The following is a 25,468-nucleotide window of genomic DNA, read 5'->3' on the forward strand; positions in this document are numbered from 1 at the left end:
GGAAGCATGTGTGTGAAATGAAACCATTTGGCCTTCAGCAACATGAAGACAAAGAATTCCATTTATGAAAACAAAGAAGGTTCCATTCTCCATTAACTCTGGTGGAAGCTCTTTACTTCCTGTAGAACAAAATCCCCTGTGAGAAGCTGATAACAAAGCAATTCTGGTGGCTTACAGATAACCATGACGTCATCCTTTTCAATTCTAGCTCTGGGGAGTTTTCAAGGAGAATGACATCATTCAAAATGGTAGTCCCTGATCTTAGAGGCAAAGAGTCTCAGGAACCTGGAAGCCTCAGGGAAGCTCCGAAACAGAAGAAGCCCTGACCATCTTGCATCTCCAGAAACACAATGAAGCCCAGCTATGCCCTGAGGGATAGAAAGCTGCAATCCAGATGTACCTGCTGCCATTGAAGCAAGGTTTGAAACCTAGGTGAAGATCATGCTGATAGACGCTTCATTGTGCTTCACATTTTATCAGCCCTTCCAACAGAGGCAAGAATTTTTACTCTCTCCCCAAATCTCTCTGGGCAGATCTTCCTTCCAGCCTTGCCATATAACGTTGCAAAGATGTAAAATTGATTGGACCCATATGGAAAGCCTTCCTTCTGAGAAGACTACATCAATTGCTGGCTTTCTCTCTGGCAGGCCAATTACAACAGCCACAGCTCCCTCCCTCCCTCCCTCCCTCCGAGCTCACAAGAGTTTGGAGCCCCCCTCCCTCAAAAGACACCCCTTCCCCCAGGGACAAACCAAAGTGACACCGCCTCTGAGCTTGCACAGAGGCACTTTGGAGTCACACTGAACACATCCATTCCAGACAAAGGGACACACCCTGCAGGCTGCCTCTCAGATGAACATTTAAAACAAGTGCCTCCGATTAAAAGATTTATAAAGATTTTTAAAAAATCTTTAAGCTAAAGGTACATAAGGCTCAGCAAGTCTTTTTTTTTTTTTTTACAAAAAAGAAGAAATAAAGGTATTTTTTTCTTCATTGTTACTGCAGTAAAGAATAGAATTCTGCTTTTTCTTTAGGGTTAAAAAAGCACATTCTAGCACAAATTTCCAAAGCAGTGATGACATCAGCATTATATTTAATTCCCGCCACTGTTTTGGCTAATCTTGCAAGCTTTAAGACAATGCATTTAGCTTTGTTGCCTCTCCATACTGCACCATCGGCTGTCTCAGAGCCCTTCAGCTGATGGGTGATGGATATTCAGGCAAAAAGTGCATAAATCTAGCAGATTGCATTCACACACATTGAAGTATTTCTGCAGGATACAGGCAAAATGTACATGCCTTTATCCAGACACACCCACTGCAAAATATTTGCTCAAAGGTTTCATGCTCACCAAGTATTGGAGGAACAGCTGTTTTACCACATAATGCATAGAAAGGATGCTTTCTAAGGCTTTATAAAGGGTGTTACCAATGTGGGCTTGAGGACATTAGCAGATTTAAGTCTGAAAGCAGACTTCCAATCTCCTGCAGTCTTCATATTCAGATACATTGCAAAAAGTGTAATAGACCTAATCTAGAAGGTCAGGTAATGCAGTCTGTCTAGAAACTCACATCCTGCAAAGATATTGTAGGCAGGATCATTGAGATACACAGATGTTCTGGAGTTAGGGAGATAAGTCTCCTAAATGTAATTCATGGGTCCACAGATGGGTACCCATATCTCCTCCTTAGGCAAGTCAACTAATGGTCCACAGAGACTCCTCTCTGCAAGCCCATTGGAATGCCTGTCACTACAGAGAGGCAAAAAATGTACAAGACATGACATCAGCCCACCCGCCTAAATGAGCAGGCATCCCCCACTTCCAGTGTAAGTTATGGAAACATGTGCACAAACACACCCACCATCTGGACTGAGATCATTCAATTACATGTCCAGCAATGTATTTTAAGCTTCAGGGGAGGAAATCCATATTTAAAACAGGGTGGATTAGAACTTCTAATCTTCTAACAAGGCTTTATTTCTTCCTCATGCTGCAGGGATTGCAATTAGGTGGCAGGACCACTGAGAAATGTGCAAGAGATCCTCATGTATTTAAAGGATTTCAGAGGGGTTGAGAAAATTCTCTAAGAAAATCACAACCAGAATAAACCATTATAAAACTAGACTAGAGCCTTTCCAATGGGCAAGTTGACAACCCCTATAATCCCCAGTCATCTTGCCCGTGCTGTCTTGAGATTTATGGGAGTTATAATCCAAGACAGCAGAAAAGCAGGTTTGAGAAGGCTGGGCTGGACAGCCACAGTGTACAATCTGAGGGGTGAGGATCACACTTGATTCTTATGTGCAATTAAGACTAAAAGACTGAATTATACATGGGTGGCATGAATCTTTCCCAGGATTTAATAGTTTCCACAAATGATCACATTACAAATTAAAATTTCGTGACAACTTTTAGATGACTGCAGTGGGTCACATCAAAATTTCCAGATACTTACAGTAAATCTAGAATAAGGAGGTCTCAATGATACAAAGCAGTGGTTCTCAATCTTGGCAACTTGAAGATGGGTGGACTTCAATTCCCAGAATTCCCCAGCCAGCATGTTGGTCACCTTCTATTCTTTCTTTCCAGCTTTCCCATCATTAGAGCCTTTCCCAGAGATTGCCAAATGTTGCTTACTCTAAAATTAAATATCAAGTTGGATATTCTCAGCAACTTTAAGAGGCATAAACTTTAACTCCAGCATGCTGGCTGGGGAATTCTGGGAGTTGAGGTCCACACCTCTTCAAGTTGCCATGGTTGAGGAACACTGATGTAGAGTATTATATGCATCCATCCAAGGATTAAATATAAATTTCTGACATACTTTTGGACAAACGCCCCAAAGATAAATTATTTTCCACCACTGAAATTCATAGTTTTAATTCTGCCACCCAGAACCATGATCAAAGTGTCATCTTCCATGGGCTTTCCACCCTTCCTGGAACTACTCTACAATGCTGCCCTTCTTACCTTCTTCCAGTTCATCCATGCTGCCAATCTTTCTGCTGCCATCAATGGTGTAAATATAGCGAACTCCCTGAGGCAGGTTAATGTTATCAGACAGAGAACGGGTCAGGTCAGCAAGCAAGGCATCAAAGCTTCGGAAGCGGTCACTGGAGACAGCATAAACAATCCCCTTGAAATAACGGTCCCCATTGCGGTAGAAACGCACTTTCTTCGCCTTCTTCTCATTGCTCAGCGCTTGTAAGGTCCTCGTGCGGTAGAAACTACAGTGGGCACTGTGAGTGGGACTTGGCAGGCCATTCATTCGGGAGCCACGCATGTTTCTGGACGCCTTATCTCTTTCGTCAAAGTGTCCAAAATCAAGTTCCATTGCTTGGTGACCCCTAAAGATGTGAAGCTGAGGCAGAAGAAGGAGGAAAAGAATGAAAGCAAAGGAGAAACAACAATAACAATAACAATAACAATAACAATAATAATAATAATAATAATAATAATAATAATAATAATAATAATAAGTGCCAAAAACAACTGGAGCACCACTTGAACTCCATTGGCATTGACAAATTCACCATCAGTCAATTGCAAATGGTGGCTTTACTGGGAAAAGCTTCCATACTATGACGATATCTGTAACCATCTAACATCTACATCTGCCTATCCCAGTACTTGGTAAGAACTCGATAGGTAAACAAAAATGCCAAACCCAGTCTGAATATCTGGCTGACTGTGTGATTATGGTTATCATAATAACCACCTTACTCAGAACCTCCTATATACTCAGATGTTACCTTAACAGCTCTTAGGTTCTTGTTACATTTTTACCAGTCCCAGACTGTGAATCAAATTGAAGATTAAATCAACAACAACAGTAATAATGCAAAAATTACTGGGAACACCAAATCAACAACATTCTTTCAAATGAACAGGTAAAGATCTTGTGGGATTTTTGAATCCAAACAGACAGATATCTGGCCCACAACACACCTGACATCACTATTGTGGAAAAGAAAAAAAAGTCTGGTTCATTGATATTGCAATACCAGGTGATGCACGAATTGAGGAGAAGCTACTAGAAAAAATAACGAAATATCGAGATCTGCAAGTTGAAGTTGAGCAATTGTGGAGGAAGAAATCAATGATTGTACCAATAGTAACAGGAGCCCTTGGAGCAATACCTAAAGGGTTGCCTAGATACATAGAAATTTTGAACTTATCAGTCCTGGATATCCTGACTTTGCAAAAAACTATCTTACTCAGAACTGCCTAAATACTCAGACGCTACCTTAACAGCTTTTAGGTTCTTGTTTTTTTTCTCCAGTCCCAAACTGTGAATCAATGGAAGATTTCAACTTTAATAATTAATAATTAATGATGATGATGATGATGTATGTAGTGAGACAACACAGCTTTTCGAGAAAGAAAGCTGATGATACAGAACTTGGATTTGGGTCCCTTTAAAAAAGGGAAGAAATGGAACACCTGGGTTTTCCTTCTCTTGGAAGGCTACCAGAAAAGATTTTTCCATATGTGCATGAGTGAACTGTTGGGAGCATTAGGGAGGGAAGGAGCCTTCTATGCAATACAATCAATCAAGACTGATTATTTCTAAGAATTATTTTCATCCCACCTCCTCACCTTTATTCTGAAATATTCAGAATAACTCTCTTTCTAAAGCAGCTTATAAGCAAAAAGAGAACCAAAAAAATCTAGGAAAGAATATTTCACTGAGCCTCATGGACTCTCTATGGAAATCAGGTCTGTGTATTGGGAGCAACCCTTTTATGGACACTGTTGGAAGACAGATCTGTGAACAGCTGTAAGGAGTGAGCAGAAGTTCACTGCAGTTTAGATGGGGTTGTAGACTGGGCGGGGGGGGGGGGGCAAGAAAGGAAAGAAAGAAGATCCACCTTCCATGGATGGATGGAAACATGGAAGTGACAATGCCCAAGAGTTACACGGCTGACAAACCAAAGAATCAATCCATCATCTGTAACGTATTCAACGTGGCCAAGGGTGACTGGAGTGAGCAAGCTAGGGAGCCCCTTTTAAAAGGGTGGAAATCATCAGTAAGTCTCTTTTCTGGTCATACAACAACAATGCCATTTTCTTTGTGAGCAGCTGGTTTCAGAAGCTGCCCCCCCCCACCTTGGCTCACACATCCCTCCTAAGCCATCAATCACTTTCGAGGGTTATTCTCAACTGCCCAGGAGATAACATGGAAGGGTGGAAGGAGTTAATATGGAAGCAGCGAGGAAGTTAATGTGGAAGAACAGTATTGTTTCCACTTGGAATGCAATTCGAAGGTCAGTTAATCAGGAAGGCTTTTGACATTCCCCTTTCCCCCTCCTTCTTGCTGGTAAAATGAAGTCATTTTTAATTGCCGAAGGCACCTCCTAGCTGTATTCCTGTCACACCCCTGCAAGTGGCACCTTTCATTGTTCAGAGGCAGAGCAGGGAATGAGAGGCTTAGCTAAATTTGTGCAGTGGAAGAGTGGTGGAAATGACAGAAAGACCAAGATCCTAGGAATCTCCTCCTTTTGCAGTTTAAAACTTGGCATGCAAACCCAAGCTCTGACCATAATGGAAAAAAAGAAGGATGCGAGCTCTGGTTATCATTAGCCTTCACACAATTAGCATGCAGGTCACATCTCTACCACAGAAACAGGGTGAAACCTGCTCTTTGCAATCAGGTACAAATCTTGAACATCAGCCACTTCCTATCAGTTCTGGTCAGGTCCCAACCCATCATTCATTTGCTACAGAGTGACAATGACTGGTCCCTGACCTTCGTATTGTCACCCTTGAGCTGCAAAAGGAGTTTTTCCAGCCTCTTTTCTTTCCGTCAAATTGCAGACTCCGCTCCTGCCTGCTCCTTTCTACTGAAGTCTGCATGTACAATGGAACTGCACCAAAAGCCAACTTTTCCAAAAACGGAAAGACGAAATCAAATGCTGAGTGGTGGGCTAAGAAGACACCTCTGGTTTCAAAGGTTCAGCCTGTTCTTCTTTTGGCACCTGACATCTGTTACTCGCCCTGCTTGGAAAAATCAGGCTTTACTTACCGTTTTTTCAGCTCACAGGGTGGAGATGCTGAGAGAAAGAAACCCAGCTACACTCTGCCTTTGTTGTCTGCACTCCAAGCAAGAAATTCCTGCCAGTTTGGCCAAGATTCCTGCTAGGTCCTAGTGCCTTTTGCATACATGGGTTTGCACACCCGTGCACACAGAGAGACATGCAGACCCCTTCTGAAATATGAAGTGCCTTGGCTGGGCTTCACACTCAGGACCAATTTCCTGGTAAAGATTCCCCTTCCCTCCTTTTGAAAGAGAAAAGGTAGGCTGATGTGTGATTTCAATTTTCACATCAAGCCACGAAGAGTGGGACGAGCCATATTTTAGGAGACACTGTCTGTCCTTTTCCAAGGAAAATCTCCCATTGTCTACAGTTCCTCTAATGCTCTTCCCAGCCCAGCTAAAAACAGGCATGGTTTGATTTATGCCACGGCATTAGACTTCGGCACACACAGTACAAAAGTGAGGGAGTACTACCTAGAATCTAGATGCTTATAAAATCTCAGCTGCCTTGTGGCCTCAAGAGGGTGAGGCTTTAGGCAAGCAAGGTTGTTAAATCAACATATTCTTCTTATGATAATACACCCCATGTTTCTCCAAACCTCAGCATCAAAGGGTAAGGCATTCTGATAGGCTTAACCAGGACCTTGATTCACAAGAAATGATCAGGGGCAGCCACCTGGGTAGAGATACACCTATTCTTAATTTAGAATGATGTCATTCTGACTTTGATTCCAGATGCCCTAAACTACATCCGTAGGGAAAAGGAGATTTGAGATTACTCTGCTCTTATACACTCCTTAGTTCTTTATCATGGAATCCATTTGTTTTTAGATTAGAGGCGAGCAAATCCGAAGTCTCTATTGACCCAGAAAAGCCACATTTTATGGCCAAGATCTCTTCTGACAAAGCCACCCAATGTGCTTTCCTGCCTTTTCATCTGTAGGAAATGATCAGGCTGAGTCCAAGGAAAGAATCAAACACATCATCAATTTTGAGTCCCTTCGCATTCGTAAGAGATCTAATTCCAGCCCTCCTAGAATTCCATTGACTGATTAATGTCAAGTGCAGGAAATCAGAAGTCCAAGCAGTTCAGATGAATATATAGCTTTATTGTACGCTAAAGTTCTCTAAAGAATCTGACCTACAATGCAAATTGGCAATAGATAAGAATCAATGGAATTTGAGGCGGGCTGGACTTAGAACTCTTGTGGTTACAAAGGGACTCGACACTGAAGACATATTTGACCTCTTCCTAGGGCTCAGCCTGGTTATCTCCTACATCTTCTTCTTCTTCATCTTCATTGTCTCTGTTGAACTCTTGCTCCCCACTTCTTTAACCAAAGTTGCCCTACCCCACTTGGGGCAACTTGTTAAGACTATGTGAAACAAGTCTTCTTTGTCCTTTTTTTTTTTTTTTTTTTTGCTGTGGGTTTTCATTCAAACTGATGGGAGGATAGACAATCATAGAGTTGGAAGGGACCTTCAAGATCTTCTAGTCCAACCCTCTACTCAAGACAGGAGACCCTATATCATTCCAGACAAATGGCTGTCCAGTGTCTTCTTGAAAACCTTCAGTGATGAACCGAGGAGGCAAGTTGTTCCACTGATTAATTGTTCTCACTGTGAAGAAATTTGTCCATTGTTTCAAGTTGGATCTCCCTATGACAAGCTTCCATCCACTGTGTCTTGTCTTATCTTTCCCTCTGGTGCCAAAAGATGATAAGTTATAATCATCAAGTCAGGGATAAATATGGGAGCAAATGAGCCAGTTTTGTCTTAGTGGTTAAGGCTCCAGGCTAGAAACTTAGGATGCTGTGAGTTCTCAGAAATGAAAGCCAGCTGGATGACTTTTGGCCAATCACCAGGAGACTGTGAGTTCTAGTCCTGCCTTAGCCATGAAACCCAGCTAGGTGATTTTTGGCCAATGACTCTCTCTCAGCTCAACCCCCTCACATGTTTGTTGTTGTGGGGAAAATACAAGAAAGAAGTATTATGTATGTTCATTGCTTTAAATTATTTATAAAGTAATAAAGGTGGGATAAAAATATAATAATATGGTCATAATTTCAACCTTTTTAAAAAAACAATCCACTGTAGTAATTTCACAATGTAATCATCATTCTGGCAGAATTATAAACAGAGCAATCAGAAATCACTATTATCAGATTAGTTCATAAAGGCAGAATCTTTCCATTAGTACAGGTAGTCCTCAAGTTAGAATCACAATTGAGCTCAAATGTCTGTTGTTGACTGTGACATTTGTTAAGTGAGTTTTGCCCCATTTTACCACCTTTCTTGCCACAATTGTTAAGTGAATCACTACAGTTGTTAAGTTAGTATCATGGTTGTGAAGTGAATCTGGCTTCCCCATTGACTTTGCTTGTCAGAAAGTCGCAAAAGGGGATCACGTGACCTTGGAACAAAGCAGTGATCATAAGTATGAACCAGTTGCTAAGCATCTTAATTGTGATCACATGACCATGGAGATGCTGCAAAAGTCATAACTATAAGAAATGGCCGCAAGTCATATTTTTCAGTTCTGTTGTAACTTGGAACGGTCACTAAATGAAGTGTTGTAAGTCAAGGACTACCTGTATTGCAAATGTCACTGCAGGGCAGGGTGGCGTATGAAAAAAGGGTAAGCTTTCATCACACCAATGCAGTTGTCATCCTGACTTTTGTGATCAAGAAACCCCTGTTCTGCTCCTCTGTGTACTCCTTACTCAGCTGAAATGAAGCAATTCTCATCTTCCCATTCAAAAACTTTCTGCTATCAGTTAAGGTGATCAGTAGAAGCCACGATGGCATCAAAATGATGACACACTTATTTATTTAGTTATTTTGTCAAACGATTATTAGATAACAGGCATAAGAATATACATGGTTATAAATACATGAAATGGATACGAGTAAGAAAAAAAGAAAGAATAGGACAGGGACGGTAGTCACATTTGTGTGCTTATGCACGCCCTCTACAGACCTCTTAGGAAAGGGGTGAGGTCAATAGTAGACAGTCTACTGTCAATAGTAGACAGTTTTTGGGGTTTGGGGAAGAAACCACAGAGTCAGGTTGAGTATTCCAGACATTGACCACTCTGTTGCTGAAGTCGTATTTCCTGCAATCATGTCACATACCTCTCTGCACATGATAAATTAAACAATTGCACCTTGACATCTGATGCAAGTCCTTTCACTGACAAAGCCTGGGTGTCTTCAGCAAAGCACAATGATGCCAAAATGATGAAATGTGTATGATGACATCATCACCAAAATGCCAGTCAGCTGACCTCTGCTTCAAATATATGATTGCTGCCTTTGCATGATAATTCAAATTTCAATTCTTTGTTTTATTTATTACAGCCTTTAGCCAGCAAATAAATCAAAAAGGAAAGGAAAGAGTAAAAACAGAAAAGTACAAATAGGTATATATAGCAATCCAACTTAAATCTTATTATGAATCCCCTGCTGAAGCATTGATGCCAAATAAGAAAACTTTGCAACATTTTGCTTCCACAAAAAGCATTATTAGTGAGCAGTAAATCAACACTAAAACTGTCTGTTTGGGGATTGCCATCAGAAGGGGAAAAATAAGATTTCAGTGCAAATTTGTATAAAACATGTAATATACAAGAACATGCATTGGTAACCGATAAAAACTGGGCAGTCGATTCAGCTCCATTTGGAATAACTGTTGGTCCACCTGATTCTTAGCTTGAGACCAACCAAGATTACATATAAAATACTTTGAGAAAGGCCACATAAAAGGAGCTTGCCTTCAGAAGTGGTGGTTGCTTCATCACTGGAGGTTTTTAAGAAGAGACTGGAGTGACACTTGTCTGAAATAGGCTCTCCTGCTTGACTAGACCTCCAGAGTCCCTTCCAGTTCTATTCTGATTGACCGAGTTTCTGCTTAAGAGACATCTTCTAAGTAGATTGGAAAGCATCAGTGATGGCCAAGAAGAGAAGCCCATGGGACCTTTCAGACCTTGGTGTCCCCCTGGCTCTTTGTTCTTCCTCTACCAGTTTTCCAAAACTAAGTTGGAAGTAATGGGGCCTGCATGTAACCTCTGCCCTCTTTCTAGGGTCTCAGCATCTATTATGTATTGTGGTGACCAGAACTGATGCCGTATTCTAAGTGTGGCCTCACTAGTGCTGTACACAATAGAGTATACTATCACTAATGAAGGAATACCAGGATTGTGTAAAAGTATCCAATCAGGGACCAGAGATTTAGTCTTTCGAGCTTTCAGACTCATCCTGGAGCCCATCCTCAGGGAACATAGAATAGTCCAAAGCATACATTCTGTTAGAGAGAAGTTCCCTTAGGGTGGCTCCAGCATGAATCCAAAAGCTTGGAAGATTAAACCTCTAGTCCCAGTGACCAACCCAGATTGGATCCCAGTACTATCACCTCCATGATCTTGATGCTATCCGTCTGTTGTTCAGGCAGCTTCTGAGGACCAGACACAATTGAGCAGAAGGAATGAAAATTACAATCTCTCCCTGTTTAGTCATTCTGTATTAAAAGTTACACTTGAATAACAAGGTTTGAAGGGGTTTAGGACCCATCAGGAACCCCTGCTCTCTTCTAAGCGATCATCTCGTGAAGGTTCTTTCCATTTCTGTTTTTTTCCCTATCCTGAACAGTTGGTTGGTATTAGGAGCAGCTACAGAATTCTTTTCCAGAATAAGGATCTTACCCAGTATTGAAATCACTTGGCTGGAAAATGGTTAAGATCTCATAAGAAAAAAAAACCCAAATCTTGGAAAGATGTCAAAAAGTAAATGTAATATGAACAGATTACTGAGGCCAAACTTGGGGGAAATAGAGCAATGATGAAATTAACACTATACATTCAGAACAGAAGAACTAAACTTAAGCAATAACAGTTCCCCTGTAACTTAGGAGTATCCCTCCTTGGGGAGATGGAGAGGGAATCTAGATAGGGGTGTATGTGTGTGTGTGAGAGAGAGAGGGAGATTGGTTGCTACATTGTTACAATACATTCACCTCTCTCAAAGTTTTATTGTCTTGTTTCATTATCTTCATATTGGTGTCTGGATTTTTGGGAAGCTTTGTACATTAGGATTATACTAAGGCAGGGGTGGGCAATTAATTTTCTCAAGAGGTCACATGAGAAATTGGAGCTGTTGTGAAGGGCTGTGAAGGTACAAATGTGTGTAGGCACACACAACTACACATACATAATTTTTTTAAAAAATAGCAGTTGCTGTCAGCACTCCATTAATGCACCCATTAAAAGCAGAACTCTGAGGCAGGTAGATTCTTCAAAGAACAATTTATTGGATACATCATATTGGCACAACTAGTGAAAACAGACTCTGAAAGTTCCCACGGTTTTCACCTCATTAAAAAATGAAAGTTTTCCCTTTCCCCCAAGTCATCGGTCACATTGTCCAATAGAGGTGCTGGTCAATTGCTTGGTTACTTCATTCCTCCTCTCCCAGCCACCTGTTGGAATGGCCTTGGTTCCCCTGGAAAACCCTTTTTGTTTTAATTGCAAAACCCCAGCTAACTATTCCCTACTTCCTGTCCCCTCTTCTGCCTTGTGGCAACCCTGAAGCCATGAAGATGGCCTCAGCGAGGTCCGCTTCAGGGTTGACAGTCGCCTTCAAAATAAAAGCAAGGCAGTTGTTTTGCATGCATAGCATACACTTAGCTACATCTGATTTCTGATTTCTCATTGACCTCATGTGGACCAGACAGGGTCAATCAAACAGTCAGATGCAGCCCCGGGGGCTGTAAAATGCTCAGGTCTGCATTAAGGGGAGGTATTCTGGCCAAAAGTCTAGGAACCCCCAATTTGTATCATGGGTCACACTACAAGGCAGACACTTAACTTCAGTTCCTAAGGCAGAAGTAATTGACATAATGTAACAGTAATTACAAAGAATTTAAATAATCATAAATATATCAATGCCATCATCAGTCAGGTACAATAGGAGGGAATTTAAAAACATGTAGTTTCCTAATATTATTTTTCCTGTTTTTTAAATATTTTAATTTATTTCATTCCCCCACCCTCCTTTTTTCTTTCCTTTTACTTGATGTACCACTATTTTGGAAAGAATGACAAACATGGAGAGATCAACATTGATATCATGTTTAGAGCTTTATAAAAATGTTCTGTTAATTCTTCAGATGACATAATGAACTGTTATACTTTTAAGCAATTAATTTTACATTTTATCATCACGGTAAACCCTTTGTTTATTCTCTGGTATATTATTTTTATCCACTAAAAATAATGAATGAAGTACAGATGGTCCTTGACTTACAAGCATAATTGAGCCCCAAATTTCCATTGGTAAACAAAACAGTTCTTCATTGAATTTTGCCCCATTTTACGACCTTCCTTGCCACAGTAGTGAATCACTGCAGTTGTTACGTTGTTAACATAGCTGTTAAGGGAGTCTGGCTTCCCCTTTGACTTTGCTTGTCAGAAGGTGTCAAAAGGGGATCACATGACCCCAAGACACTGCAACCATCATAAATACAAGCCAAACGTCCAAAGTTTGATCACGTGACCATGAGGATGTTGCAACGGTCATAAGTGTGAAAAATGGTTATATGTCACTTTTTTCAATGCCATTGTAACTTTGAATGGTCATTAAGCAAATGGTGGTAAGTAAGGTATTTTTGTAGTTACAGACTCCATAAATGCCCATGTATATGTATGCAAGACTACAGTCAGAAAATGCAAGTTGACACTCCCAATCAATGTATACTTACATAGACAGGGCTGGGGTCTAAAATCTGTCTAGGCAACTTGCTTTATAAATGTTGTGATCCACCGGCAGCCTGCAGAGCTGGCAGTGGGGAAGAACATGGGCCAGTCCTGGGCCAGTCCTGGAGTCTGGGGAGGGCTCAGACAAGGGATCTCCGTCCGACACAGAGATGGGGTCAGGGCCATCTGAGAGTTATGTGCTGATTCTGGAGCCTCCAGAATCTGACACCAGCAAGGCAGAGGGACAGGGGGAGCCCGTTCCCAGTGTGCGCTTGCACAGAGCTGCCAGAAGGCAAGAACAGTTAAGACAAAAAGGGTGACTCGAGAGAAAGGCTTGGAGATGATTGGCCCCTTCCATAAGACATAAAGGACGAGCAAAGGGACATGAGCCTTTGCAGGAGCAATTTTGTTCGTTCTGATTGGTTTAAACTCTGAAGCTCCTTGTTGACTTTGTGCTCTGTTTGGCCTTGTACAGCTAATTGGCAATTTAGTCATTGGCAGCATTTCAAGGGAGATAAAGGTGGGAGCTTAACAGCCTTATCCCAAAAGACTGTGGCAGACTTCTGTTGGACTATTCATCAACTGTTTGGGACTCATTACGGGCTGTGAATGCATATAATTCACAGCTATTGAAATAAAACAAAAAAGGTTTCTGGGAACAGCATGTGATTGTTACTGTCTCAGGAAGCCTTGGTCAGAACAATTGTCATGCCCCTGGTGGAGACTGACTCTGAGGAAGAGGAGGAACAGCCAACAGGGAGTGGGAATGTGGCTCCAGAGGTGGTGGAGGAGGCTGGGGAAGGGCAGAGGCCAGCTGAGCAGTCAGAGGAGGATCCAGGCCCATCCCCTCTCCATCCTAGGTCACACAGGGAGGAGAGGATCAGGGAAAAGCGAGGTCTACTCAAGAGGAGATTACCATGATCCTCCTCGTGGCTTGCAGCTGGGAGCTATGTATATAAGTTTGTAACTGCGCAGTCAGAATTGCTGGAGTCAAAGTTTAGTGTTTACTTTGAAAGAGGTTTATCTTTGCTGGCGTTCTTCCCATGGACTCTTCTCGGTTATTTTCCTGGAGTTTATGATTAGTTATCTTGGCTTGCTTCGGAACTCTTGTCAATGCGGTTTGTTTTGGTTTTCTTTTTGCCTCATTTATTTTTGTGACTTTAAACTATGCCTAATAAAACAGTGAAGTTAAGTTGAAGGCCTTACTGGGCTTTAATATATGTTTTGGGTTTTGGGTTATTTTGAGAGATGACGGGTCATCACATTTTGACTCCAGCCACCGCTTCAACTTATTTTTGCTTTTTGTGGGGTGACCATGGATCAGCTCAGAGCAGAGATTGCCCAGTTAACCCAGCAAGTGGCTCTTTTGACTGCACAGGTGGCACCAATGCAAGCTGTCCGGCCATGCCAAAAATGCCCAATGGCAGTGCCAGATAAATTTGATGGTTCGCTGGCCCAATTTCCAGCATTTGTAACAGCTTTATATAAGCCTTTGGTCTGAGGACTTTCCCACTGACTGGGATAAGGTGGGGTTTTTGATTAGTTTGTTGTCAGGCTCTGCAGCACGTTGGGTGACGCCTCTGCTGACCCAGCCCAACCAGGTGTTTGACAATTACGTCGAGTTTTGCCATCAGTTTCAGGCCATGTTTGAGGACCCTGTTCGAAGCCAAACAGCAAACAGACGTTTGAGAGAGTTGAAGCAGGGGCGTGGCTCACTCATGGATTATATTGCTAGTTTTCAGGTGGTTGCTCAGGATGTACAATGGAATGAGGCAGCACTATTAGACCAGTTCCAGGAGGGTTTGTTGTCGGAGCTCCTGGATGAGTTGGCGCGCACTGAATGCTCTCGCACCCTTCAGGAGCTCATGCATTTGTGTCTTCATATCGATGCTAGACTTCAGCAGCGACGGGTGCGACGACGGACAGAGACCGTATCTGCCTCCAGCAAGATGGCGCCCTTGGTGGAAGTGCCTTTGGAGGAACCCATGCAGTTGGGGGCTGGCCGCCCTCGCCTGACTCAAGTAGAAAAGGAGAGATGTCATCGTGATGGTTTATGCCTCTATTGTGGCAATCGAGGCCATTTTGCGGCCAAGTGTCCTGTTAAGACATCAACACCAGCGATGCCTGTGGTGGCGGGAAACGAGCATCACTCGGCCTGTAGGTCAGGGTGTAAAGTCCTTAGGCCTGCCATCTTCACCAACCTTGCCATCCTCACCACCTTTGACATCTCCACCACAGTTGTCATTGGTGAAGCATCTTGTGCTGAAAGCAAGTGTGTTTGTGCCTGGTGTGGGAGCAGTGGAGATCCAAGCCTTGGTCGACTCAGGGGCCACACCCAATTTCATGGATGCTCATTTTGTAGAGCAGTGGTTCATTCCTCAGCAACAGGTGTCCCCGCCAGTAATGGTAGAGACGATTGATGGTTGGCCCCTTCGATCGGGACCTGTGGTTGCTGCAACCAAACCCCTTTGCATGCGTATTGAGCAGCATGTGGAGAAAACCGTGTTCTACATTACCGCAGTGCCTCATTTTCCGGTGGTGTTGGGTTTGGAGTGGTTACAGGCCCATGATCCACAGATTGTCTGGTCGTCTGGAGCTGTGCAGTTCCTTGATAGGAAGTGTGCCAACCATTGCTTGCGCTCCTGTGCAGGGAGTGTGGCTACGCCAGTGGACCTGGATCTACCTGTGGAATTGGTGGACTTTGCTGATGTGTTTGGGGAGAAGGAGGCGGATCAGTTGCCTCCGCATCGGGCGTATGACTGTCCAATCGACTTGTTGCCCGATGCAAAATTGCCGGTGGGTCGGATATATTCCCTGTTGGAACCAGAGTTGGCCGTGTTGCAGGATTTTATTGACAAGAACCTCCGGAAAGGGTTTATCTGACCTTCTACCTGCCCATTGGCTGCACCTGTGCTTTTTGTAAAAAAGAAATCGGGGGGAGCTACGTTTATGTTGTGATTAACGCAAGTTGAATGCAATCACAGTGAGGAATCAGTACCCGCTTCCCCTCATCCCTGAACTGATTGAGCGGCTTCGTCAAGCTAAGATCTTTATGAAGTTGGACTTGTGTGGGGCCTACAATCTGGTTCGCATTCGTGCGGGGACGAGTGGAAAACAGCTTTCCGGACGAGGTACGGGCATTTTGAGTATACCGTGATGCCTTTTGGATTAACCAATGCCTCAGCTGTGTTCATGCATTTCATGCATGATGTTTTCCGTGATTTGTTGGATCAATTCATGGTCATTTATTTAGATGACATTTTAATTTACTCAGACTCCCTGCAGGAACACTGGCAACATGTGCGGCTGATGTTGCAACGTTTGTGTGATAACCACCTGTTTGCTAAGCGTGAGAAGTGTCAGTTTGCACAAACCACAATTGACTTCTTGGGACAACAATTTTACCTGCTGGGGTGGAAGTAGACCCGGAAAAAATACAATCGTTGCAGGAGTGGGAACCAGGCCTATGCTCCCACAGGCACCTTATTCCCGTGCGCTTATTATTCCTGGAAGTTGTCAGCTCCAGAGCACAACTATATGATTTGGGACAATGAACTATTGGCGGTTAAGGTCACTTTTGAGACATGGAGGCAGCACCTGGAGGGGGCTCGTCACCAAATCAAGGTTCGGATGGATCATCGCAATTTGGAACACCTACATACAGCTTGGATATTGAACCAGCGTCAGGTGAGATGGTCCTTATTCTTTGCTCAGTTTGATTTACGGGTGACCTATGTTCCAAGTGGAGGGAATCAACGCACCGGCGCCCTATCTCAGAAACCCGAGTATAACCGAAGGGAGGATAAAATCTTGCCCAGGACAGTGATTCCATTGGAGCAGTTTGCAGCCACTGAGGAACCAGTGGACTTCCAAGTGAGGATTCTTTTTGCCTCATTATTTATTTTCCTGGAGTTTATGATTAGTTATCTTGGCTTGCTTCGGAACTCTCGTCAATGCGGTTTGTTTTGGTTTTCTGTTTGCCTCATTATTTACTTTTGTGACTTTAAACTGTGCCTAATAAAACAGTTAAGTTAAGTTGAAGGCCTTACTGGATTTTCATGTATGTTTTGGGTTTTGGGTTATTTTGAGAGACTACAGGTCATCACAACAATAAAGAAGAACATAGCTTAGTGATAGAGTCTTTATATGCTCTCTGCCATCTCTCATTCTGAAACCACAGCATCTACCAGCTATTCATTGGCAATTAATCTACATTTTCAGTATGATTATTGAAACTATCCTATTACTTCTAGATTCATTTCACAAAGCCACAATCTGACAAATTTATCAATCAAATCTTGAGCTTGTCCAGACATGAATCTAGTTACCAGGCTGTGCAACCCCAAATAATATATCTGAGCTGTGTTTTTTTGGAGTGATGTAGCTAAATAATTATCATTAATAAGTGTCACTTCCCTCTTCTTTCTTTCGACCTAATAGTCAATAATTCTTCAAAGAATAGGTCTGGATGACATACTAGAAAGAAGAATGTTTCTGCATGTTAGATACCTATTTGGGAACTTGCATCTGTTTAGCCTAGTCTAAATGTGTGATAATCTAATTATAGAACTTAGCCCTAAGAAGCTAAAAGATCCTGCTTTTCAATATTTTTCTGTAATTCAGAATGACATCCAGACATGTTTTTTAAAGAAATATTGAGTATAGGATTGAAAGAAGGGAGGAAACAACATTAATTAATTATTTATTTAAATATATCACTCTAAAGAAACACAGCTCTGGGTATATTATTCAGGGTTGCATAGCCTGGCAGTTAGACTAATGTCTAGAAATGCTTAAGTTTTAATCAGTACATTTGAATTTACAGAGCTAATGGTAATTGCTATTTCTCAATGACATTCACTATGAAAAACACACATTTTGCCCTGTGTTTTAAAATGTCAGTAATTAGATTATTATGGGTCAGAAGCATTTGCAATGTGTTTGAAATAGCGTGGGCATTTTTTTCAGTGCCCTTGCTGAATTTGGTGGAACTTATATTTTTTAAAAAGTTTTGACCCAAATGTGAAAAACCTCGTTCTGTAAATTTCCCATATACACAATTTGAAATTTGAAGGGTGAGAAGAAACCAATTGGTTGAATGCCAGTTATTACTATCTACAATACTACCCAAATACAGTTATAACCATAAGCACTCATGGATAAAGATAGGAGCAAAAGATAAGAACCAGTTTCTTCCAGTGGTTAAGGCTAGAAACCAGGTGACTATGAGTTCTAGTCTCTCCTTAGGCATGAAAGCTGGCTGGATAATTTTAGGCCAATCATACACTCTCAGCTTAACTCATATCGCAGGGTGGTTGTTGTGGAGAAAATAAAACAGGGAATTAAATTTGTTTTTTAATCAAGCTAAATTTTAGTAATTTAGTTGGCCAATTCAATTCAGAATAAAGCTGTAAGAAACCTTGGAGGTCTTCTATTCCAACCCACTGCTCAAGCAGGAGACTCTATACCAGGGTTGTCCTGTCTCTTCTTAAAAACCTCCAGTGATGAAGCACCCACAACTTCTGAAGGTTAGCTGTTCCACTGATTAATTATTGTAACTGTCAAGAATTTTCTCCTTAGTTCAGGGTTGCTTCTCTCTTTGATTAATTTCCATCCATTGTTTCTTGTCCTGCCCTCTGGTGCTTAGTTGTCCACTTCTTCTTTGTGGCAGACCCTCAAATAGCATTAGGCATGTTTATCACTTTGAGTTATTTATAAAAATAAAAATAATAAAGGCAGGATTTTAAAAAAAGTCTAATAAGTAAAAAATAAATAAATAAGGTGGTCATGACTTATTTACCGGCATTGGATGTAATGATCACATCTGCATGACATCACTATACACAAAGCAATAGCAATAGCACTTAGACTTATATACTGCTTCACAGTGCTCTATAGCCCTCTCTAAGCAGTTTACGGAGTCAGCCTATGGCCCCCAACCACCTGAGTCCTCATTTTACTGATCTCGGAAGGGTGCAAGAGCTGAGTCAACCTTGAGCAGGTCAGGATCGAACTCTTGCCAGTGAACAGAGCCAGACTGCAATACCATTGCGCCACTATGCCTCTTTGTCACGACATGTTGTCATTTTGGCATCATCACTATTTTCTAAAAATAATAAACTCAGGATTTAAAAAAAATCTTTTTAAACAATTTCCATTCAGGCATACCTCCAGATCCCAAAATGACAAATCCATTATATCTGAAGTAATCCTCAAAAGACAAATTAAATTTTTAACAGCCAGTGGTTTAACAGTGGTTAAGGAACCAGACTAGAAAGCGGGAGCCTGTGAAATCACATTTGCATGATGTCACTATATACATGTTGTTATTTTGGCATTAGCATCATTTTCTAGGATTACGTAGTTTTCTCCAAGGGCATCTTGCAACACTCAGAGTTGGATTACTTACCATCTTAAATCTGAACTTCTAAAATGGGCTTCTTCTTTCAATTAATCCACTTTTGCCTCAATCCAAAAAGCAATAAAGATCTAAAATATCTTCCTAACCTTGCTGAATAATTTGTGACAGCCCCCATCAAATATCATGAATTGCACATAAAGCTATTTTAGAATAGACTGCCAGACTAGGAGGAAAAAAAGACAATTTTCTCATTAAATGTTATACCATAAGATAGAAAATTCTATTATGGCCATCAAAAGAGATCATAGTAGGATTATGATATATTTTCGATCTAGCCCTGGTTTCCTTAAGAATTATTTATTTATGACTTCTATTATAGTCCTTACTGTATAAACTGTATAACTTTAAAGCAATGTCCCAAATATGTTTTTTCAAGCACCTTTCAATGTCCTAAAGGTGTTTTTTAAAAGACAACTGGATTCTTTGTTTTTCCTTGAAGACATTTCACTTCTCATCCAAGAGGTTTCTTCAGTTTTGATTGATTTCCATTCTCCACCATTTAGTCAGAACTGAAGAAGCTTCTGAAGAGACCTTCAAGGTCCCTTCCAACTCTGTTATTCTGTGTGTCTGTGTTCTTGATGGTTTATGTCAAGTGTTTTCTTTTCTCAGCTTCCCAGCAAATCTCTCACATCAAGATACACATTTGTTTTGCAGGTTAGATTGGTGCCATCCCATTGGAGAAGCAAGGTGAATGAAGCCATGTCAGGTAAGAAGATGGAGAAGTTTTTTCCTGAGGGATTTCTCAATTTTTTGAAGTGCTTTGTAAGCATCTTATTAAAAAAAAGCTATTCAATTCTCCCCCAAAAGTATGGGGGGGAAATCACAGTGTTGATTTTTCTGATTTTCAGCAAAAAATACTCAAATTGCAAAGTTGTATTTAGAAAGAAGAAAGCATTTGGGAGGGCCCCCAAATCACAGCCCTGTTCATCCTTGGTCTAAGGTGACATGGGAGTTTCTGAGGAAAACTGACCCTTCCAACAAATGTGGAAATCAAACAATCTGAGCTGTTAGTTTGCAACTGCCCTCACATCTCACAACTGTCTGAATGGGTGAGGCTTTTATTTTTAGCACATTCTTGAGCAGAAATGGTCATAATTCATCTCTTCTCTGATGAGTGATAAAATAGCCCGACTGAGAGAAAGCAGGCAAAGTCCTGAGTCATAACTGTTCCTATTGTAAGGAACAGATGTCTCCCAAAATACAACATTATAAATATTGTATGACTTTACACACATACAGTCTAGGAAAAGAGAAGAATGACATTCAGTTCATATTTTCATAGGAGCTTACCACATTTGTGGTTCCCAAATCAAAAAGTGAGTTGGGACAAAATTCATCAAAAATGTTGAGGTTGCAATTCTATGCAATTCTTCCTTCAACAGCATCAGTTATGACCATCACTGCTGGTGCCAGGATTGTCTTGATGGGGAATAAATTAAAGAACAGAATGACAGAGTTGGAAGGGACCTTGGAGGCCGCCTAGTCCAACTCCCTGCTCAAGCAGGAAAAACTATACTATTTCAAACAAATGGTTGTCCAATCTCTTCTTAAAAATTTCCAGTGGTGGAGCACCCACAACTTCTAGAGGCAAGGCATTCCACTGATTAATTGTTCTAGCCATCAGGAACTTCTCCTAATTTCTCCTTAGTTCTAGGTTGGTTCTCCCCTTGATTAATTTTCATCCATTACCTCTTGCCCTGCCTTCAGGTGCTTTGGAGAACAGATTGACATCCTATTGAACACTGCTATCATGTCACCCCCAAGTCCTTCTTATCATTAAATTAGGCATAGCCAATTCCAGCTGCTGCTCTTTTTATGTTTTAGCCTTTGTTCTTCTAAACAACTTTGTTCTTCTTCTCTGCACTCTTTCTAGTCTATGTCTTGGCAGTCCTTCTGGATTTATGGTTCCTATTAGTACAGCAGATCTGCACATTGATTAGAGAACAAACAAAAGTATACAATGCCATCAAGAGAGTCAAAGAATTGAAATGGAAATGGACTGGTCACCTAGCAAAAAGAACTGTCAGGTGGATCAAAGCAATCATAGAATGGATCCCACTTGATTAAAAGCGTCCACAAAAGAGACCCAAATTAAGATGGATTGATGACATTAGCAGGTATTGTGGGCCCAATTGGCAAAAGAAACTTCAAAAGCAAATCAAGGAGTTCAGGGAGCAAAAGATCCAGGTAATTAGTCCACAAGGCCAAAAGGAATGCAAGGACTCTTAGCAAGTTCACATGTTGGCACGCAACACTTCAGGAACTCAGCATTTGTTTCTGACAAATGTCCCTCCCCACAGTGTCTCCTTAAGTCTCATTCCCCAGGTGTGCCTGGTGAAGATGGGCATAGCACTCTCCTCATGAGTAGCCTGCTCTGTCTGGGCTAATCTTCTCTACACTCTACACTCTCTGAGCCCTTGCATCAGGAGAGAGTGGTTTTTGCTCCTTGTCTGAGCTGTCTCTCATGTTCATCTTGCTTCTGTTCCTCCCTGTCTGCAGGCCTTACTAATTCTGAAAAACTTTGCCTTGACTGACTCTGCCCTTCCCCAGTTTCCTCCAAGGCCAATGGAGTTGCCCTCTCAATTGCTGTCAGTTCTTGTTTTATTTATTTATTTATTTATTTATTTTGTCAAGCGATTATAAGATAAACAGGTATACGTATAAACATAGTTATGAATACATGAAATGGATACATATAAGAAAAATAAAAAAGAAACAATAGGACAGAGATGGTAGGCATGTTGGTGCGCTTATGCATGCCCCCTACAGACCTCTTAGGAAAGGGGTGAGGTCAATAGTAGACAGTCTAAGGTTAAAGTTTTTTGGGAGTCAGGTAGAGTATTCCAGACATTGACCACTCTGTTGCTGAAATCGTATTTCCTGCAATCAAGTTTGGTGCGGTTTACCTTGAGTTTGCATCTATTGTGTGCTCTTGTATTGTTATGGTTGAAGCTGAAGTATTCATTGACAGGTAGGACATTGCAATGTATGATTTTATATACTATACTTAGAATGGACCGAAGGTGGCGTATTTCTAGGTCTAGAATTTCAAGTCTGGTGGCATAAGGTATTCTGCAATGAGTAGAGGAGTGGAGAACTCTTCTTGTGAAATATTTCTGGATTTTCTCAATTGTGCTAATATCAGATACGTAATGTGGATTCCAGACTGATGAACTGTATTCGAGTATTGGTCTAGCAAATGTTTTATATGCTCTAGTTAGTAGTGTGATATTACCAGAGAAAAAGCTACGTAGGATTAGGTTAACAACTCTTAATGCCTTTTTGGCTATGTAGTTACAGTGGGCTCTAGCACTTAGATCATTAGAGATGAGTATTCCAAGGTCCTTTACAGAGCTTGGTTCATCAACGTCTTGACTATTCAGTCTGTATTTTATTTTCTGATTATTATTTTTTGCCAATATGTAGGACAGAGCATTTATTTGTTGAGATTTGAAGTTGCCATTTGTTTGACCATTCTGATACATAGTCAAGATCTTTTTGAAGGGTAGCACTATTGTCTGTGGTATTGAACAGTTTTACATCATGAGTGAAGAGAACGCAGTTGCTCTTAATATGATCACAGAGGTCATTTATGTGGAGTATGAAAAGAGTTGGTCCTAGAACACTGCCTTGGGGGACACCACTGTTGACAGGTACAGAATTTGATAGGACGCTCCCAATTTTGACCATTTGTTGTCTGTTTGACAGGAATGCTTCTATCCAGTTATGCAGGTGTCCAGAGAAACTGTAAGATTTTAGTTTTATGAGTAGTTTGTCGTGTACCACTGAATCAAAGGCTTTACAGAAGTCTATGTAGATTGCGTCTATTGCTTTGCCCTGATCGAGTTGTGTAGTCCATATGTTTTTGCAGTGTAAGAGTTGCAGATTACAGGATAGTTTTTTTTCTGAAACCAAATTGTTTATTAGAGAGTAGGTTGTTTGTCTCTAAGTGGAGGATTATGGATTGGTTAATAATTGATTCCATGACTTTATAGGTGACGCAGCATAAAGAGATTAATTTGTAATTTTCAACTAGGCTGTGGTCTCCCTTTTTGAAGATGGGGATGACCGTGGCTTGTGACCATAGGTTTGGCAAGGAGCTGGTCCTGAAAGATTTTTTTTTTTTTATTTTTTTTTTTTTTTTTATCAAAGATTATGCTTAGAGGTTTGGCTATGGCAGTGGATAGCTTTTTAAAGATGGTTTTAGATTGCGTAGTGCTTTTTCAACATTGTCTTATGTAAAATCGATATGTAGTAGATCATTGTAGTTGTCTGTGGTTCGACTAGGAAATACTGGGCATGATCCATTGCTGTTTACAAATACTGAGCCAAAGAATGTGTTAAAGAGGTTGGCTTTAATGGTGTCGTCATTGCAGTCTTTACCATTAGGTCCTTTCAGGGGTGGGATGGACCTTGAGTCTTTTAGTTTGTTGTTTACAAAATTGTAGAAAGCACGGGTGGAATTGGTGCTTAGAAGATTTTCCTCTTGTTTAATGTGATAATTGGTGCATTCGGTCTTTATCTGGTGGCATAAATTTTGTATCGGTTTTTGAAGTTGGCAACGTGATCAGATTTGTTTTTCCGCCAAAGTGATTTCTTTTTGGATTGAAGTTACTTATTGTTATGGGTAATTTTTTTTTCTGGTTTTGGGAGTTGTTATAAGGATTTTTGTGAGGATGTATGTTGAGACAAAAGTTCTTGTTCCAACTCATCTTCCCCACAGACTCCCACGGGGGCACGACAGGACCAGTCGCTAAGCTGTAGGCCGAAGACTGCAGATAGACCTTGAGTTACAACCACAATCGAGCCCCAAATTTATATTGCTAAATGAAACTTTTGTTAAGTGAGTGTGCCCTATTTTATGATTTTTCTTGCTGCATTTGTTAAGTAAATCACTGCAGTTATTAGTTGAATTGAATTGAATTGAATTTTTTATTTTCATTGTATGTATATACACAGTATACATACAATGAAATTCACACATACATGACAATCCCCAAACACCTCCCCACCCACCAAAATTCCCCACCTCCTAAAAACCCACAAGCACCCACACAACAGACCAAGTAATACTGTCCAACAGCACACTGATTGTGGTTCTTAAGTTCATTGTTAATTGCAATTATAGCTCTGGGATAAAAACTATTCAGAAAACGTGTGGCCCGAGTTTGAATAGTTCTGAATCTTCTGCCAGAAGGTAACAGTTCATAAAGATTGTAAGAAGGATGGGAAGAGTCTTTGAGAATGTTGTGCAACTTCCTCAGCGAGATGTGAAGATGTCATCCAGGGCTTGTAGCTGGAGCCCAGTGATATTCTGGGCAGTTTTAATGATTCTCTGTAGAGCTTTTTTGTCCTCTACAGAGCTGCTCCCATACCATACAAGAATGCCATATGTAGGACACTCTCATTGGTGCTGCAGTAGTCGGACAGGAGTAGATGCTGAGATAGATTTATCTTCCTGAGCATTCTCAGGAAGTACAACCTCTTTTGTGCCTTCTTTACAAGCATGTTAGCATTCATAGTCCATGAGAGGTCCTCCAAAATATAAGTGCCTGGAAATTTAAACTACCAACCCTCTCCACCTCCTCACCATTTATGTACAATGGTAAATGTACATCCCTCTTCCTCCTGAAGTCAATTATAAGTTCTTTAGTTTTTTGGGTGTTAAGTGTAAGATTATCTTCTTTACACCACTGTGTCAGCCCTTGTACTTCCTTTCTATAAGCACACTTATTGTTCTTATTAATGAGCCCCACCATTGTTGTGTATATCCGCAAATTTAATAATTGTGTTGGTGTTATACAATGGGGTGCAGTCATGTGTGTACAAAAAATAAAGGAAGGGGCTTAGTACACAACCCTACTCTGCTTAGTATCAGAGCAGAAGAATGGTGAGATCCCATCCTTACTGACTGTGACCTACCTGTCAGAAAATCCTTTATCCATAAACAAATCTTCTAGTAATATAGTTATTAAGTTAATCCGGCTTCGCCGTTGACTTTCCTTGTCAGAAGGTCACAAAAGGGGATCATGTGACCCCAGGACACCACAACTGTCATAAATATGAATCAGTTGCCAAGCACCTGAATTTTGACCACATGACCATGGGGATGCTGCAATGGTCATAAATGTGAAAAATGGACCTAAGTCACTTTTTTCAGTGCTGTTGTAACTTTGAATGATCACTAAATGAACTGTTGTAAGTTGAAGACTACCTGTACCTGTATATGTTTTTAATCCATCATATCTGATTGTTTGGGA

The 25,468-nt window shown here is 41.1% G+C and overlaps 1 protein-coding gene across 4 annotated transcripts in view; it reads right to left on the reverse strand.

The window, feature by feature from the left end:
- Positions 1-25,468, reverse strand: part of DCX (doublecortin) — a 198,742-nt gene that overhangs the window by 102,411 nt on the left and 70,863 nt on the right. For 2 of the 4 annotated variants that reach the window (XM_087971940.1, XM_087971938.1), the window contains exons 1-2: positions 6,027-6,102; positions 2,972-3,362 (exon numbers count right to left, since the gene is read on the reverse strand). In XM_087971940.1, the coding sequence (XP_087828066.1) occupies positions 2,972-3,335 (364 nt within the window). In that variant the 5' untranslated portion in view covers positions 3,336-3,362; positions 6,027-6,102. Of the gene's footprint in view, positions 1-2,971; positions 3,363-6,026; positions 6,103-25,468 lie in introns of those variants that run through there. The other 2 variants (XM_087971941.1, XM_087971939.1) reach the window with 1 other exon arrangement.

This window comes from Notechis scutatus, chromosome 10, assembly GCF_049901735.1.
Source record: "Notechis scutatus isolate UNSWTSFEM ecotype Mainland chromosome 10, rNotScu1.2, whole genome shotgun sequence".
In the NCBI taxonomy this organism is placed as follows: domain Eukaryota; kingdom Metazoa; phylum Chordata; class Lepidosauria; order Squamata; family Elapidae; genus Notechis; species Notechis scutatus.